General features: G+C 33.1%; 3 protein-coding genes across 4 annotated transcripts; 2 read left to right on the top strand and 1 right to left on the bottom strand.

Moving 5' to 3' along the window:
- Positions 1-473: 473 nt before the first annotated feature.
- LOC107622381 (putative DEAD-box ATP-dependent RNA helicase 29) lies at positions 474-5,508 on the top strand. The gene is made up of 10 exons (XM_088486216.1): positions 474-2,090; positions 2,169-2,226; positions 2,468-2,572; positions 2,732-2,780; positions 3,182-3,255; positions 3,416-3,468; positions 3,768-3,849; positions 3,968-4,024; positions 4,133-4,271; positions 4,968-5,508. The coding sequence occupies exons 1-10, from the start codon at positions 580-582 to the stop codon at positions 5,174-5,176; spliced, it is 2,337 nt and encodes a 778-aa protein (XP_088342342.1). The 5' UTR covers positions 474-579; the 3' UTR covers positions 5,177-5,508.
- Positions 5,509-6,689: 1,181 nt separating this feature from the next.
- Positions 6,690-8,943, top strand: LOC107622383 (uncharacterized). Its single transcript, XM_016324256.3, has 3 exons — positions 6,690-6,810; positions 8,381-8,570; positions 8,655-8,943. Exons 2-3 carry the CDS (start codon positions 8,394-8,396, stop codon positions 8,748-8,750), a joined length of 273 nt encoding a protein of 90 aa, XP_016179742.1. The 5' UTR covers positions 6,690-6,810; positions 8,381-8,393; the 3' UTR covers positions 8,751-8,943.
- Positions 8,944-10,472: 1,529 nt separating this feature from the next.
- On the bottom strand, positions 10,473-17,903 carry LOC107622382 (putative choline kinase 2). Of its 2 annotated transcripts, none has more exons than XM_016324255.3 (9): positions 17,713-17,903; positions 15,673-16,767; positions 15,299-15,420; positions 14,919-15,117; positions 14,202-14,319; positions 14,068-14,115; positions 13,707-13,807; positions 12,472-12,622; positions 10,473-10,766 (listed from the first exon to the last, which is right to left on the bottom strand). In XM_016324255.3, the coding sequence occupies exons 2-9, from the start codon at positions 16,687-16,689 to the stop codon at positions 10,633-10,635; spliced, it is 1,890 nt and encodes a 629-aa protein (XP_016179741.1). In that variant the 5' UTR covers positions 16,690-16,767; positions 17,713-17,903; the 3' UTR covers positions 10,473-10,632. The 2 variants fall into 2 exon arrangements, with proteins under 2 accessions (XP_016179741.1, XP_088342317.1); XM_088486191.1 differs by lacking the exon at positions 17,713-17,903 and adding an exon at positions 17,551-17,683.
- Between the last annotated feature and the right edge of the window lie 1,004 nt (positions 17,904-18,907).

Below are 18,907 nucleotides of genomic sequence, written 5' to 3'. Positions count from 1 at the left end.
AGTTGCAGAGCGCGAATAGAATAAAATTTGGCGCCAAAGAAAGAGCGAAACCCGTGAAAACTGAATTTGTTTTTTCTTTGGTCTTCGTTAATATCGCTTTGGGCCTTAAAGTATTGGGCCTTTAGCCCACTTCCTATTGAATCCACATTTTTGCCGCCACAAGCTCCGGCGAACCACTACCGCGTCACTCACCTCTCCGTCGTAGAACATCCAGCCCAACACACCACCCACCACCGTCCTCCAACCTTGCTTCTTCAATTTTTTTTATTTTTTTACTTAAGATAGGAGATTCAAACTCGTAACCTCTTAGATGAGTATGAAGAAACTATATCATTTGAGCTATAATTCATTGACTTGTAAGTCATTAACTACCAATTAACTAACCATTAAATATATATATATTTTTTTATTTAATTTATATTTAGAATAAGCGAATAACATATAATTAAAATAAATTCCCCATTTTTTATGACGTCAGGTACCATATGTTAGGTTAGTTAACTTAAACCCTATACAAGAACCCGAGAACAAACGCCGCCCTCGGCAGCTGGTAGGGTGTAGAAGAAGTGAGAAGAAAAAATGGGAGGAGAGAAGAAGAGAATAGAGAAGCAGAAGAAGAAGTCAAAATCATCAGGGGGCTTCGAATCTCTGAATCTAAACCCCAATGTATTCAAAGCAATCAAACGCAAAGGCTACAAAGTCCCCACTCCAATTCAAAGGAAGACGATGCCTCTCATCCTCTCCGGCCACGACGTCGTCGCCATGGCCCGCACTGGTTCCGGCAAAACGGCAGCGTTTCTTGTCCCAATGCTCCACCGCCTCAACCAGCATGTCCCTCAGTCCGGTGTTAGAGCCCTCATATTGTCCCCTACAAGGGACTTGGCTCTTCAAACCCTAAAATTCACCAAAGAGCTTGGTCACTTCACTGATCTTAGGGTTAGTTTGTTAGTTGGCGGTGACAGCATGGAGAGCCAGTTTGAGGAACTGGCTCAGAGCCCTGACATTATAATTGCCACACCTGGTAGGCTTATGCACCATTTGTCTGAGGTAGATGACATGTCGTTGCGTACCGTTGAGTATGTTGTTTTTGATGAGGCTGATTGTTTGTTTGGGATGGGTTTTGCTGAGCAGTTGCACCAGATTCTTTCGCAGCTCGGCGAGAATCGCCAGACGCTGTTATTTAGCGCTACTATGCCCAGCGCGCTCGCAGAGTTTGCGAAGGCCGGCCTGCGAGATCCTCAGCTTGTGAGGCTTGATTTGGAGACTAAAATTAGCCCTGATTTGAAGACTGTGTTTTTTACTTTGAGACAGGAAGAGAAGTATGCTGCATTGTTGTATTTGGTTAGGGAAAGGATTGGTTCGGATCAGCAGACATTGATTTTTGTATCCACAAAACACCATGTTGAGTTTTTGAATATACTGTTTAGAGAAGAAGGGATTGAACCATCTGTGTGTTATGGTGACATGGATCAAGATGCCCGAAAAATACATGTATCAAGGTTTAGGTCGAGGAAGACGATGCTGTTGATTGTGACAGATGTTGCAGCTCGTGGCATTGATATTCCGTTGCTTGATAATGTTATCAATTGGGACTTCCCACCAAAGCCCAAGATATTCGTTCATCGTGTTGGAAGGGCTGCGAGGGCTGGCCGTACTGGCACTGCTTATTCCTTTGTGACATCGGAGGATATGGCTTACCTATTGGATCTTCATTTGTTTCTGTCGAAGCCGATAAAAGCTGCTCCCACCGAAGAAGAGGTCTTGCAGAATATGACTGGAGTAATGTCGAAAATTGAACAGGCAATGGCAAATGGAGAAACTGTTTATGGCCGATTCCCTCAAACAGTCCTTGACCTTGTTTCAGATAGAGTTAGGGAAATTATTGACACTAATGCAGAATTGGAGTCATTGCAGAGAACCTGTAACAATGCATTCCGTTTATATATGAAGACGAAACCCTTACCATCCAAGGAGTCTATTCGAAGAGTAAAGGATTTGCCACGTGAGGGTCTGCATCCGATGTTCAAGAATGTATTGGAAACTGGGGAGTTAATGGCCCTTGCATTTTCAGAGCATTTGAAAAAGTTTAGGTGAGTATAAGATTATATACAGATTGTCTAATGGCTTGATCATTTTATCAAAAGTTAACTAGATCGTGTAATTTTCAGGCCAAAGCAGACTATCTTGGAAGCTGAAGGGGAAGCAGCTAAATCAAAGCATGTACAGGTAGTTTGTGTTTCCATTAACTTAATTTTTGGTGTGTTGTTTCATGGTTGTTAGTGTCATCTCACACATATTGATATCCATGTTAATGATCATTCATGTTCCATGATATATCATGTATAAGTTTACAATGCCTGTCCCTAGCAAGCCACTAGGAATAATATCTTTGTGATTTTCTGGCTTTCATCATTAGCTAGTTGTCTTACCATATTACCTTGACATTGTAAATGACGCATAATTGCAGGGTCCTTCCGGTCAATGGGTTGATGTGATGAAAAGGAAGAGAGCCATTCATGAGAATATTATAAATTTGGTTCATGAACAGCAGTCTAAAAGTACTGTGGAAAAGGTATGTTGCTATTGCTGTAATTTAGATGTGGACTTCCTAACCTCATTTCCTGATAACCAGCTAAATATTTCTTCTAACTAATTAGAGTCAATATGCTAATTTTATTTCTGCATTTTCTTTTCCAACGCTTGAGGATACATGTATTTTTGCCTCTTGCAGGAGGAAATTCAACCAGAAGATATTCCTTCCACTGGAAAAGGGAGAAAAGGTACCCCCCCCCCTTCTCTCTCTCTCTCTCTCTCTCTTTTTTATAGTCATTAGACCTCCTTTGAGTTTGTTATTGTATTTTAGGTGAAATTATCCTCTTCACGGTGTCATCTTGTTTACAAATTGTGGCTTCTGCTATTGCAAAGCATTCAATATGCTTGCCTAGTTCTTTTGTTATCTAGAAAATGACTGCCTGTTAATTCATTTTTTATGATTAAAGATGGAATAATTTACTGAGCTCTTGAATATAGAAATTGTGTGTGGGGTAGTTTATATGTTATTTTCATGAATCTTTTTGAATTTGTATTTAAAAAAAAGGAGTATGCTTTTTGAATTTTCACAAAAGAAGACTAGAAGTGACATTGATTAACTTTTTACTATGTTTTCCTTTGGTTTAAGCAGCATCTGGTTCTAAGAGAAAGCAACAGTGTTTCATGGATGAGGAATACTATATAAGTTCAGTACCTAAAAATCAAGTAAGTTTCTATTACTAGTGTGGTTTATCTGGATCTGGATTACCAAATTATATGATATAGGCATATGCTAGTGCTATATTTTCTTAATGTGTGATGATTATGCTTTTGAAACTACTAACAATTTGCCTACTGATACTTCGCATCTTGCTATCATTCTCAGCACATGGAGGCTGGCCTTTCTGTGAAAGCTAATGAAGAATTTGCCGCAAACAGGTAATATTTGCTTGATTGATCAGTAACAGTTCCTTGTTGGATGTGAGTATTGTAGAGGGTAAGATGAGAACCAAAATATTGTTTGACCCTGCTGTAAATCATGAGTTCAGAGGACCTAACAATAATCATTAGTTAAAAATGTCAATCTTGGTTGATTGTGTTTGTCATTTGGTGTTGAATATGTTTACTTGTACATTATATTGACAACCAAAATGGGTTATTTTACTTGCACCCTCTGATCATTTCTGTCTGTTTTAATTTTTCTTGTTTGATTCTAATTATATGTAATAATATTTCAGATTGGATTCTGCTGTTTTAGATCTGGTTGCAGATGATAGTACTGGCATTCAGAAACAAAGATCTGTATATCACTGGGATAAGGTAATGCTGAACAGTTATGATTGAATCGTTTTAGGGGGAAAAAATAGAGAACCATCATTGTTGAGTTTATGTTAATTTTGTACAAAACTTGGCATTCACATAAACCCTTTGTTGTCAGAGGAGTAAAAAGTACATCAAGTTAAATAATGGTGACCGTGTTGCAGCAAATGGAAAGGTACAATTTTATATCAATTTATTTGCATATTTATATACAAGATGAAATTCTTTCATGTACCTTCCCGTGGATTTAGATGTTACATTCATGTTTCCTTTTTGGATATAGATAAAGACAGAGAGTGGTGCAAAAACAAAGGCCACCAAGACAGGCATATATAAGAAGTGGAAAGAGCGCTCACACACTAAGGTATCTCTTAAGGGGACAAATAATGATGGTAATGCTCAAGAATCCACGAGTTTTAAAGGTAATAAATATATGCCTAATTTGCTTCTCCCTTTAAATTTTAATACTTAGTGAGTATTTATTGTTTATAAGTGGAGTCTGTGTATGTTCTCTATCTTGTTTTCCAATGTAGAATTATTGTTGCATGTGTAAAGTTCTCTTGAATATGTCTTTAGCTTCCTTAGAATATGGTGAAACTTATAAGGTGCCATTGGAAAATGTCAAAGCAATAAACTCCTACAAGGATCAAGTGTTTGATATTTTCATCAGCAAGTTTGCTTAGCTTGTCATGTTACAATATGGTTTATGTTTATTAATTATTATACATTTTAATTGATTTTTATTATACAATAATATTTGTTATAGTTGCTAGACTGATTGATAATCATTTTTCATAGACAACAATTTATTTAACTTACTGCTGCAAGAGCATTGAAGAAAAGAAACAAGAACACAACAATGATCCTAAGTTGTTTTGTCCTGAGCTACTACTAACACCACTAATTAGCATGATCTCTAGATTGCAGTCTTCTTTATAGTTTTATTGAAGTTCTTTAGATCTCCATTTGAACAAAATCTTAGGTCTGTCAATTTTAAAATTGTTGCATTCCTTAAGTTGTGCTAGTAAACAATTTTGCATGTGGTAATGTATAAAGATTGAAGTAAACTGTTGAAGCCTTCTGAATTGACATCGATTATGTCGTGTTTTAAAATGCAGGATCTTACAGAGGAAGAGGTAGGAATTTCAAAGGCGGCAGTAAGAGGCAGCAATCAATGCCCAATTCTCATGTTCGTTCAGAGATCAAAGAATTTGATCAAATTCGAAAGGAGAGGCAGAAAAAGGCAGACAGGATTTCACATTTGAAGAGCAAGTCAGCAAAAGGTAAAAAATTTGGTAAAAATGGAAAGAAAAGAAGAGCTAAATAGATGCAGCTTGAGGCCCTGGGAATTAAGAGAATTGAAGACAAGAGGAATAGAGGATTGGCGTCAAAACACATCAAACTGAAAGCAAGAGGATTGGCGTCCAATTCTGCAATGAACGGTGCCTTTTTCTGCAAATGGTTCCTTTTTCTTGTTTGGGGTATGAGGGCAAAGGAGAGTGTTAGTTGTAAAAGCTAGCAATGAAGAGAAAAATGTCTTAACACAAATGTTGTGATAAGTGAATTGTGTTTTAGTTTTTTATTTTTAAATACATAAATTGTAGTTTGTACCTTTGTATCCTCTTCAATTTTGATCTACATATATGTTTTCCCTTTTCATTCTCTCTTGTTAACATGTAGGTTTAGATGACTATTTATATGGTAGATATAAAAAATAATTTATTTTTGTAGATATAATAATTACTTATATTTGTTTATAAAGAATTTAATTTTGTTTCGCTAATAGTATAAAATAATTTATTTTGTTGATATAATAATTAATTATATATGTTTTTAAATATATCAATTTATGTGTGAAAAATAATTATTTACTTATATAATAAAAATTTAATTTTTATGTATTGTGTACAAAATAATTTTACATATATATTTATTCATAAAAGTAATTAATTTTTAAATTTATTATTTAAAAATTTACTAATTATTGTTGATGAATGTATAAAACTATCAAAATTAAATTCGTCTGACCAGATATAACTTGTTCCACATATATAATTTTATTTATATTAAGTATTAAGTTATTAACAGTATATTCAAAGGTTATATAAAATTAATAGTAAAAATTATTAAACAATTTAATATATTTAATTAATTTATTATCTAATAATTTTCGATTCTTGCCTTGACACTAAAATAATTATACCTGAGGCACCGGTTATAATTCAAATAAGAGTAAAGTATCGTTTTTGGGGTAAATTATATTTGTGTCCCTAACATTTAAATCGTCCTATTTGTATTCTTAGCGTTTGTAAAAATGATTCAATGTTATCCTGCCGTCAATTACATATCATGAGCGCTTTAATTTGTGTTTTAAAAATCTCTTTTTGAAGTTAGAATACAAATGTCTGAGATAGAATCGATGATCTACTCTAAAAAATAGCTCATCAAATGTTGAAACTAATTCCTACAACATTTACATAATTCACTTTTCTAGGGACATAATTAAATCTAAACACAAATAGTGGGTATAATATTAAAATCGAACACATCTAATTGAGACTTAATTGAGAATGAATACATTCAAGTCAGAATAATTGAAAAATATAATCTTATTTGTTAGTATAATTGATAGTAGGATAACATTGAATCACTATTATAAACGTTAAAGATACAAATAGGACGATTTAACATTAGGAACACAAATAACACTTACCTCAAACGTTGGGAACAAAAGCTATACTTTATTCTTCAAATAATATACTCTTTTTATATTCAACTAAGAGATTACGAGTTTGAATTTTACTCTGGAACTTTGAAAAAAAAAAATGTACCTGACTTTACAATATTCAAATTTTCTTGGGCAGTTAGATAAATATGAAAACACCAGACTGGTTCCGTGGTTCTCTCGGGTATTTTCTGGAGTTGTGGTAACTGGTAGCAAGAGTGCTCGCTCTGATTAAGGTATTATTTTTTTTCTTTTTTTAGTCTGATTCGTAGCTTCATAAGCTGCGTGATTTTCATTCTGTGTGATTGGGAATACTTTTGTTTGAAGTTTGAACTGCATATTTCAAAAACGATTTCTACGCTTTGAATCTGGAATTGTTTTCTTTCACTGAAATTAGGTCATCGTGTTCTGATTATTATTGATGCTCGTATCATATGATTGCTGCGTATTTGTTAATCACCTTGATTTGAATTGGGTATTAGAAAGTTTAGGGTTCAATAGGTTGATGAGAAGTTTATAGTTTTCATGACTAAGTTGATACGCAACCTTTTGTTGTCTTGGAATTTCATCTGCAATTTCTTTTCATTGATCGTTTCTAATTTATTATTATTATTAAAAAAAAAAAGCATAGCAGTTGCTTTTGCTCTAGAGGGGGTAAGTTCTAATGTTCTATATTATTAGCTAGCTGGTTTGGTTCTGTTTGGTGCAGTAATATCCTCTTATTAGATAAATGAGTCGAAAGGCAAGGGTAAGAAATGAAAAGGAGGATTGTTTTATTTGAGGGAGGCAGAAATATTATGATTAACTAAGCACTTTTGAAGTTGACTCATGAATGAGTTGGTGGCTTGGTGGTGGTGTTGCGCTCGATTTGATGAAGTTCTTTAAGTTTTGATTTTGTCTTGGGATACATTTGTTTGTTGATAGGGAAATACTTGTTCATATTATTGGTATATTTTCCTAGCAGATTTGAGCTGCTCATTCAAGGGCAAGATGGTCGAGTCACATTTTGTGAGACTCATTTTTGCGTGTTTGTTTCCATGTTCACTGCTGATATAATTATCGCTATACAACTCGAAACTCAAAATGATGCTGTGTGCTCTTTTGTGAGGCTGTGCACATAGCTTTCAAGATTATTGTTATCAGATTCTTTTTTTATTATCAAGTGTTCTCTTGAACATACAATGAGCTATACAACTTGAAACCATGCATGATGCACCATGTGTTTATTAGGTTAAGACAGGCAAACTCCAGGTTCAAATCTGTTCTCTGTTTTTCCTACAAATTCTGATGTATTCTCTGAATTATCTTGAATATATCGCTCTTGCATCTTGACCATAAGTTTAGTTATGCAACTTGAAATCATGCACCATTGGCTTCTTTATTTATTACACATACACTTTTAAATATGAAAGTTCTTGTTTAGCATTGTGAAAAGTTAATATTTTCATATTTTGGGAGGTAAATATTGATTCATGTTGCTGAGATAATATAATTGACATTTGTGTACTGATTTTCAAGGCTAGTTTTGAATGTAGATGCATTTGTTCTAATTTTTTGCCTTGTTTTTCTTCTTTATTTTTTTTGAAAAATGATTAGTGATGATTGGTTTATTGCTATTATCAATTTGATCATCTTGAGCAACTTTAAAAGTGATTTCTTTACCATCTTGATAACAAATCAAATTTCAAAATGATTTTGGCAGTATATGATTATGGTTAATTGTGATGGCAGTATGATCTGTGTTAATAATAAGGTTCAAAGAAATTGGTTTGATGATCACTGAGTTCATGGTCTGACTTGTTACAGCTCTTTGTAAAGCATGGACACACAGAAAAGCCAACCTGAAACACATTCAACTGCACCATCAGCTACGTCATGTCGAAAGAAGAAGAGCGAAGAAGCAACATTCTTGCAGGATGTGAAGGATCACATTGACGAGTTCATTCATGCTTCGATGGAAGAACACAAAACTTGCTTTCAGAAAACAGTTCAGAAGGTTTGTTCCTTAATTTTCTCGATAATGATTCATTTCGTCATCTTTCTTTGACATTTGCTGATAAAGCGCGGTTCTTGGTTTCAGATGTTTGGCTTATCCAAGGTTGTTGCGGAAAGGAACGCTGATGCTACCAAAGAAGTTGAAAGCTCTCTGCCTCTTCAGACAATCGTACAAGATTAGATTTGTTGCTTTTAATCCAGTATGTTCTGACTGAGTCATGTGGTAACATATTCCAGATATTTAATTACACATTTACACTCTCTTGAAATTTAATCTCAATAAATAGTAGAGAGGATAATACAAAGGATAATACAGTTGCACAGCTTTATCTTTTCTTCTGAATTACCATTTTATATAAATTTATTGTTCTAAATAAGGTATTTATCATTTTGGCTATTTTTATCTCTCTTTTTATACAATATACACACATTTATTAAATAAGAGAGGAGATTAATATGCTTTTATAGTCTATATAGAAGAGCTATGTTTGGTCAGAGATTATTTTTGCGTCATTCTGCCTTCCACTTTCATTATCAAAGGACCTGATAAATATATGAGAGCCCGATTCTATAGATTGAATTTGTGAGTTGAAGTTATTTCGCACGTTAACGGCTTAATCAATACTGATTTGCATAATGTCTCTTTGATTTGTTTCACCATGTAAAAGAGAAATATGTTTGTACCATTTATTTGTTTAATATTACTGTCTTTTATGATTACTCTTTTTAGTATAACATAAATCAATGCATTTGGCTCACTACGTTATATCTTAATGTGTGTAGTAAATTAGGGAAATGGATCCTCTCCATTTTTTTTTACTGGAGAGAATAAAGTGTGATCTCTCACCTTTAATTTTATAAGTAGGACCAAAAATTAATAAGAGAGAGAGAATAATAAATAGTGAGATCAAACACTAGACACTATCCAATTTTTTTCTACCGGAGAGAATCCACTCCCGTAAATTAGTAATGCACTTAATTGCACAATAGCTTCGATTTATTGCACTTAAACGTGTATTTTTCCTTTTTGATATCAAAAGATAAATTCATTATACTCTTTTTTAACGGTGCACTTATAATAATAATAATAATAATAATAATAATAATAATAATAATAAAGAAAAGATATATACATTTAAATGTACAAAAAAAAAATAGAATGAGAAATCCACGTGAATGTTCATCCATTCAATGCTAAGACATTCTAATTACTTATTATTTAAGACGATTTATGTTGCTTTCAGACCCATAAATATACTCAACAAATGCTAAGGCATTTTAATTACTTATAGTTTAAGATGTATGTTAAGTAGTATCGAAATAGAGAAAATGATATAGGTTTTTGACCTTTTGATTCGCAGATATTTAACTCTTCGAGGATTTGAAAATACATTTAAATTCCTGACCTTCTCAAAACCAAGACATATTAATCCCTCGTACTCACTTGGGTCTGTCAAACTCAACGGAAAAATCAAACATGACTCCCATTGTACTGACTAGTTGATATGGATGCAGACGTGAAAGATATTTTAAAATTGAACAAATTAGACTCAGGGACCGATATGTTCTTATTTTAAAGAGGTTAGGAACTTAAATGTATTTTTAAATCCTCAGGGACTTAAATATCTGCAGACCAAAAAGTCAAAAATCGATTTGTCATTTTCTCATCGAAATATAACACCATTTGTTTAGACGAATACTATGTACACAGAGAAATTAGTCATCAAAATCAATCATCATATATTTATGTATAAATATATATATTATATAACTTATTTTTAATATATATTTTATATTTTAAAATAATACTGGTGGTTATTTTGAAAAAAACTATATAGTAGATAAAAATAGTATGTTTGCCCTTTTGGCCAAATTAAGATTGATTGTGATAAAAATAAAATAAAATAAAATAAAAAAATAATTAATTTTAATTTAGAATTTGAGGTTACAAAAATGCAGTAGCCGTTGTTGGGAACATGATTCCTGCTTCTATTTACAATAACATATCTCATTGTCAAAAGGTAGTAATGGCCAAACAAGGTAAAGGAATGCGTTGCATGAATCTAACTGGAGGAGTTCTTGGAGGACCTGAACAAGCCAAGACCTAAAACTCTCTTCATCTTTTTAAAGATACCCGAGCTCTTCCTTGCATGAGTTGGTGGTGGTGGTGGTGGTTGTGGTGGCGCTGCTAGCTCTCCTGCATTAAATTTACTCACATTATTGGATACCAAAATAATTTGCATTAAAATTATATGCTATGGTATTCAAGTCAATATTCACATAATAAATATTATCAATAGTAGATTCTAATTCCCTCTCTCTCTCTCTGGTTGAGTGGTTAGTTTAATGGATTAATTAAAGAATGATTTTTAAAAGTAATAATAACAGTCGTGATGCAAATTTCTTAAAGGAACTAAATATAATCAGGACAAACACATCTTATGCTTTAATTATTTCATACTCGGGTTCAAGTTTGATTAGTTAGTTCAGATAACCATTTTTTTCATTTAATATTAAAGGAGAAAATCACTCGGGCTATGAATTCAAATCATAGTATTTTTTGTCATAAATAAAAGTCCGATAAAAATACTTACCAAAAAAAAAGTCCGATAAAAATGAATTCATTGTCCAAAAAATAAAGAAAACTTGAATGAAATGAAATAGAATGATAGCATTAGTAACTTGCATTTTACATTTGTTTATAAATAAAGACAGACAAAATTGACTCTAAAGCTTCACACTTCTATATAATATATTTAGTCTGTATATAAATCTAATCCGAGATTTTTTTTTTCCCGATGCAAAAATCACTTTGTTTAAAAAATCGAAATAAAACCCAACAAATTTCCATGCATGCAATGTTTATGAATGAATCAGAAAATTCAAATAAAAAGATTTGTAAATTAATCATATTAAATCCGTGATAAGAAAAGTCTATTAAACCAATTAGCACTTATGACTTAACGGAGATTTTGTTCAAATTTAAGAAAAAGTAATGATAAAACTTAAACTTTACATGTAATAAATAAAAGAAAAAACTAGAAATAATTATTCTCATGAGTAACTCTTCGATTCGTACTAAAAACCCAAAAAGGGATATTTTCTTTAATTATTTTTTAGTGATTTTCATTATTTAAAAAAAAAAAGACAAATGAGAAAAAAAATAGATAAAAACACTTTTCCCTAAATGGAAAAATATAAAATAAACACACCCTCAAGGCCTTAACAATATCTTATAATGAAAATCTCCAAGGCTTAATAATTAGGGAAAATTTGGTTTGAAAGTATTATAAAAGAAATTATTAACTTTATTTTAAAATTACAGAGATGGATTATACATGAACTTCTCACTCATTTTTCACCAATTCATTGTTAACAAAAGTAATGTCAAGTAACATGTCCTCGCGTCAAAAACTATGGCTTCTGCACGAGAAAGAAAAGCAAGAACGAAAAAAAATTTATCCAATTCAAACTATATAATTTAGTTGATTTTAGCAACAGAAAAAGGCAGAAAAACAAGGAGGATCGTTTATAAGTATTAGATTAATTCATTACGGAACCAAAACAAAGGGGGAGGGGGAGAGATCATCAATTCATGAATAAATATTTCAGAAAATACTAAACAAATTGTGTTTTTGTTTACTCTCTAACGTCATGAATCACACTTGAATTACAGATACAATACTGTTATTTGTTGTGGCTTGCAACACTGAAAAACTATTCACCTCAACTAACAATCTTCTAAGTCAAAAACAAAAACAACGAACTTCAACATACACTTTAAAATCACATCAAGAAAATACTATCTGTTCCGTAGGTGACAAGCTATTGATTCTATTTAACGTTTCAAAAATACAAAAAAAAATAAAAAATAAAAAATCAATCAAATCAAATCAAAATACCTGTACCCTCGGCAGGATTGTTATAAGGAGAAGGTGCATTATAAGGAGAGGGAGCATCATGGCTTAAAAGATAAGGTTTCCTTGTCCAGTATTCTTGAAACCTCTGTTTCGCATACTCCTTGTAGTTGAAATCAATTTTGTTTACTTGAGCCTGAGCAAGGTAATCATAAGATTAGTTAATAAAATGACAGCACAATGCAAAGTATCTCGCGTTATGCAAGATCTGAGGAAGGGTAGAACCCAATGTGTATATTGTGTAGTATATTACTGCATTTAGGACTTCAAAGAATCAACATAAAACATATTTTTTTGTGGGGATTTTCATAATGCAGGTCGTTATATTCTAGTGATCCAATATATGATTGGCAGTATATGGAAAAGCTTTTCAAACCCAAAAGTCCTGAAAAATCCAAGAAAATTAACACATTATTCAGAAGGATCGTTATGGTTATTTAGTTTAAAAATTTAGTCATTTATAACTTTATTTTGCAAAGGCTATAACATGATACTAGGATGTTCCCCAATCCTCGAAAAAGGTAAATAAAAAAAAACAAAAATAATAACAGAAGATGAATAAACAAACATATCTACATTTGAAAGACTGAAAAATGTGGGTGATAGATAACAACCCTCTAGTAGTAGTACGCTTGGAAAGGGTCAGATCTCTAGTTATATATGACATAGTGAAACTTTTGGACTTTGGTTTAATTGAGAGTGAAATATTCATAAGAGACTATTTCCCAGTGAACTCATTCTCAGGTAGCAAATAAACTTGCTAACTATTTGAACAGCAGCTGCAATAAAATAAAAGGAAAACAAGATACTAACTACGCTGAGTTCCTGACCTGCCTCGTGTCCTAACTCACTGAAGAAGATGAACTTTCCTTTCTGATCACTTAATTCTTTCTCTCTCATGTTTTTTTTTAGATATTTCTGTGATGTGGAAATCCCAGTTTTAGCCTTTGTATGTGGTCTATCATAGACCCAAAAACCTCCTTTTCACTCAATGAAATCTTAACTTTGGAAAAATAAAAAAGCAACACTTCTGTTATTCACTTTTCACTTGTAGTTCTATAGAAACGATAAACAAGTACTTTTTATTAGCAGTCTAATCTTAATGTTATGAAAACTCGGTGCACGAACCAGGTGCACGTTATTCCATGATTTTTCATTATTTAGACTTATTTTGGAAGCACGAATAAAATGATTAACCACAACTGAGAAAGTGAAGGTACCGAAATTATTCCCCAAACGCCCCAGAAAATATGATTTGCAAGTGTATACTTCTCAATTTCTTGAAGTAGATCCTCCACTTCACTGCCATTTGGTTGCGCACCTGCGCCCAGGTCCAATAACTTCAGGAACATGGCAAGATAATTTAAGTTCTGAAGGTAATACACAACTATAGAAGTGATGAAATACAAGATTCAACGATTATTGATCTTTAGTTTTTTAATTTATAAATGCAACTTGGTTGCTTCAATTATGAAATACAACCAAAGTCAGGAAATTGAAAGCAAATGGCAACTCCTCAATTTTAAGTTCTACAGAAGAATACGAAGCTATGTCATATAAACATTTAAAGAAATCAAATACCTGAGGAACTCAAATATGTGTTCACAAATCTTCTACGCTCCTCAAGATCTGCCAAAAGAACCAGCCCAATAAAGTCATGCTTTAATGAAAATACGGAGAGAATGACGAAAATAAATTCAGAAAGTCGAAAGTACCAGGATAGTTCTTGTAGTTGAGAATATGAGGTGTTTCTGTATGATAGTTAGCAGCCATCTCACAGAAGTGGTTTGCTATGTCATATGCTACAGGATTATAACTTGCATATTCATAATCCTGTCACAAAGGCACGCATTAAAATCTTGCTGGATAAGACCCATTAAAACTATAATTTTCGTTACATGGTAGAGAACATAATAACCAAAGATCATTCAACAGGATGATTACTAACAGACCAAATTATCATACCTCATAATAGCTAAGATTATTCAACAGGACGATTACTAGCAGACCAATTTATCATACCTCAAGTCTAGTACCACAAAAAGGGGAGAAAGGAAGAAAAAAGATGAATAGTCATCGCACGCAAGATATATACATCACAATGTAATCTTATATCAATTACAGGCTTATCACCATCTGGCATCAAATAGCTTATACATAATTTAGCCTAAACTAGTACAATAGTCTCAGTAAGAAAGAATTCAAAAAAGTTCATCAATTATAATTAAACTCATCCACAAGATGAAATAAGATTTCTTCATTCATCATGATCCTAGTTTCAACAAATATCAGTTAAAATCTTAGGACAGAAGTATAACCAATTGTTTTATGAGAGAAGGTCCCATGAAAGATCAAATATTTTTTTATCTGCCCCCACAGAGGTGTTAGCAACATTATCATGATTTTACCAACTAGCACAAAAAGAGACTCACTATTATGGTGACAGCATTGGTCTCTTCATCAAGCATTATGTTACCATACTGCAAATCATTGTGGCAAAATCCTATCCGTTGGCTTGCAGCACCTGATAGTTCATTTTGCAAAACAAAGATTTCCCTGTCAATTATGTCCAAATAAAAGGCCTCCACTTCTTTAGGGGATGACAAACGTTTGGCCTCGCCAAGCCATGTTCTGAAACATTTTAACAAAAATATTTGAGAAAAAGATCGAAGTGTACTGAAAATATTAAATTATTGAGCAGGAGTTATTTAAATAAACCTAATACAAGTGAGAAATGTTATTTGTCAGATAATAAGGTTTCTTTTCATATTTTCAATAATCAGGCTCAGACGAGTGTTCAGAAAGGACATACCGTAATCTATCCCAAAGGTGGACTTTCTTTTCACCAGGCATGTCAAGATCGTGGAACTCCTTCATTTTGGCTGCTATAAGAGCAGAGATTGATGGTTCACGCAGATCAGATGCTGATAATGTCTGATAAGTCATAATGAAAACTACAACAATGTCAACCAATGGATAGTTAAACAATAAAAGCACTGCCTAAATTTTACAAATAGTTTATATAACTGGATGAATAATGAAAAGTGAGGGTAGGTCCAAGTAATAATAGTTGGAATATATATACATTCCATTGCAACCATTCATCAGCAAACTCATAGTAAGGTTCTATAAGGTAGTTTGAGTAGTTCCAGTATTAAGACGGAAAATAAAAGAAGACAATGTTACCCGTGCGTGGATAAATTCTTCGACGCGACCATTTGCAAACCGTCCTAGTAGAGATGGTCCCTGCCCATGTTTTGACATGAATTCAAATGTCCGGATCTCATCATGCCTATCAAAGAAAACGTCAACACCCTCACCATAGATTCTAACTAGAACCTTCCGTGATGTTTCCCCAGCTTTAGTTCTCCACTTTATCTGAAATACCACATTTGTCATTGCCCCTTTGAGAGGAATCACCTGCAATGCATTTGGATCCAACACATCCTCCCATTTACTTGCCAGTGATATTAATATCTCCTTTGCTTCAGCTGGAAGACGATTTATGTTGCTGTCTACAGGGCATTCAACAGCATCTGCTTTGTATTCTACAATGTTTTCAGCAGCCAGTTGTTTGACTTTTACAGGAGTTTCTGCAGCATCTGCTTGTTTGTTTAAAGGACTTTCTACTTCATCTGCTTTATCATTTACAAGATTTTCTATGCCACGTGTTTTGTCATCCACAGCATTTTCAGCAGAATCTGCCTTGTCATGTACAGAAGTTTCTATATCACCTTTTGTATTATTTATAGGATTTTCTGAACCATCTTTTCTCTTCACAGGACTTTCTGCAGTACCTACAGGAGTTCCTATACCAGCTGCTAGTTCCTTCACAGGCATTTCTGCACTACTGAATTTGTCATTTGGTGGATTTTCTGCACCACCTGATCGGTAATTTACAAGGTTTATGGGAGAATCAGGTTTGTCTTCATCAGAATTTTCTGCACCATCTAATTTGTCCTTTGCAAGATTTTCTGAACTATCAGCTTGGTCATTTACATGGTTAGCACCACCTGGTTCGTCTTTTGCAGGATTTGCTGAACTAACTGAAAGGTCCGTAACAGGAATTCCTGTGCCGGCCACTTCATTGTTTGAAGGAATTCCTGCATAACTGGCTTTATTATTTATAGGACTTCCTATAGCACCTTCGTTGTGTTTTGCAGGCCTTTCTGAAGCACCTGCTGTGTTGTTTGCAAGATCCATAGCAAACTACTCCAAAACTCCAAGTATAGCAATGATTTACTTACAATATCAAGTTTCCTCTGTTTGTAACTTCAAGACCTGGAAAATAAAGGATAATAAGCCAAAACAAATAATAAAATTAAATACAAAACCCATTCAACACATGAAAATAATATCCAAATAAATTTCCAGGTCACAATGACAAACTAACATAGCATAGTGCTGTCCCTCTTCCTCCTTCAACTGTAAATGGATACAGTTGAGCAAGAATGACCAATGGAAAGAGAATTGTATATTGTCAGATAACTTACGAGCAACATCAAAGAATTTTCAACTACTAAGGCTAATAAATAACAAATCCTAATTTTATTAAACATTGAAATCAGTAAACAATAATCCACAATCCCATTTATTTTTTGTTCTAGGAAAAAGATGTCTTTATAGGCATTCCTATCACACATGCATGAACAACACATTTCATTCTTTCGAAGCATGAGAAGAATGAAACGATAAACTTGATTACCTAAGTGCGCAATCAATCACCACTCATTATCAATTCTAAGCTGAAACAATACGAAATCAGACAAATCTAAATAATCCCCTCAACAACATATCTTTCCAACCAATTTTTTTGGCCATGCAAACAGTTTCTCCCATTAGGTTAACTGTGCATCATTTTTCATATAGAAAAACACTCATTTCGCTAGAAATTCGAAACAAAGCAATAATTCCTTTCAAATCAAACTTCTCAGCATCATTTCCTTAATTCCATCCAGCGCAACAAAACAAACACACACTCGAAATGACGGCATTGATCAATCATTCAATAGTATAGCAAAAAATAACATCAATAACTAACAATGACGAAAATTGCATTTGGACCTTCGATGATCCAAATTCCAAAATCAAAATTCTCCTCCAATAGCCACGGTTTTCTTCGGCACCAAAGCAGCAAGTATATCAAAATTCAAAACCACTACAACAACAACAACAACAACAGATGAAACGAGAGAAAAAGAAAGAACGGGAAGGAATGGCGCCAACCTTGCGAGTGGAATCCAGGGAATGAGAGTGGCGAGATTCCGAAGCGTTTGGTTTGGTAAAAGGAAAGGATCAGCACACAGATCGCGTTTGTTTGTATTGAGAGAAAGAGAGAGACGGTTTGAGAAGTTCGAAATCGAGAGGAAATTTTTTCCTTTTTTTTTTTTATAGGAATATGAATATGAATAAGAATATGTGAAGAGTGAAAGAGGAAGTGTTTTTATTTTCCACCGCCAATGACAAAAGGTGCAGCTACACAGTTCATGTCAGTATATCACATATCCGGTAAGAATTTTTTATTTTTTTAAATCTTTCTAAAATTTAAATAAATTTTTATTCTTAAAAAATAGGACAATGTACTTATATAAAATGAAAGAGAAAAATCTTTGTCTGATTATAATATTTACAAAGTGGTTACGTGAGTGTCTTTTTTTGTTTTTTTTATTATTATAACGAAATAAGCTAATATTACAAATTAAAGATAAATATTTTATAGACACCAACATTTTATTTAAATCTTAATTTTTTTTATTTCTATCTCTATTTTGACAAGTTAAAAATTAATCCATCGTAATTTGAATTTTATTTAAAAGTTTGTAAATCAATAAATTATTACATAAACAAAATGAAATTCAAATTTTTGATTTTTTTTTAAATAAAATTTATTTTATTAAATAAAAATGAGTGGTCCAAAAAAAGACAGCATAACAAGAGAAAGGTTGGAACGATCCAACTTTAGCCATAATACATAATTCAATAGAAGAGAGAAAATTAAAAGATAAAGTAAACCAAACGGTAAAGTGAATAAAAGTGAAGGGATCTTCAGGAAGAAAGGTCAAGAACGGTGTCGGTCTTCTCCTATGGCGTGGCGAGCAGCATCAACCAACTGAAGAGGATGGCGTCTCTTATTCTCGAATAGCTTCTCGTTTCGGGTAATCCAAATCTGCCATAATACATTTGCTGCGAATTCTTTCTTGTTCGTTGCATTGCTCACAAATTTCAGATTTTTGTCAAGCTCACTCCACCAAATTCATGATTTTTCAATTAAAGCTGGAATAGGTAGATTAGTGATTCTCCAGGCCTCAATAGCATCGGTGCACATCCAGAGGCAATGCGCAACCGTTTTAGGGAACCTATTGCATCGCTGACATAATGGACTCACTGATGGAAATCTTTCACTTAGCCTTTGTTGAACATG

The sequence above is a fragment of the Arachis ipaensis genome, chromosome B10 (assembly GCF_059453495.1).
Source record: "Arachis ipaensis isolate K30076 ecotype BB chromosome B10, ASM5945349v1, whole genome shotgun sequence".
Classification (NCBI taxonomy): domain Eukaryota; kingdom Viridiplantae; phylum Streptophyta; class Magnoliopsida; order Fabales; family Fabaceae; genus Arachis; species Arachis ipaensis.
Note: the sequence above shows the minus strand (reverse complement) of the source record. Positions and strands in the feature narration are given on the sequence as shown.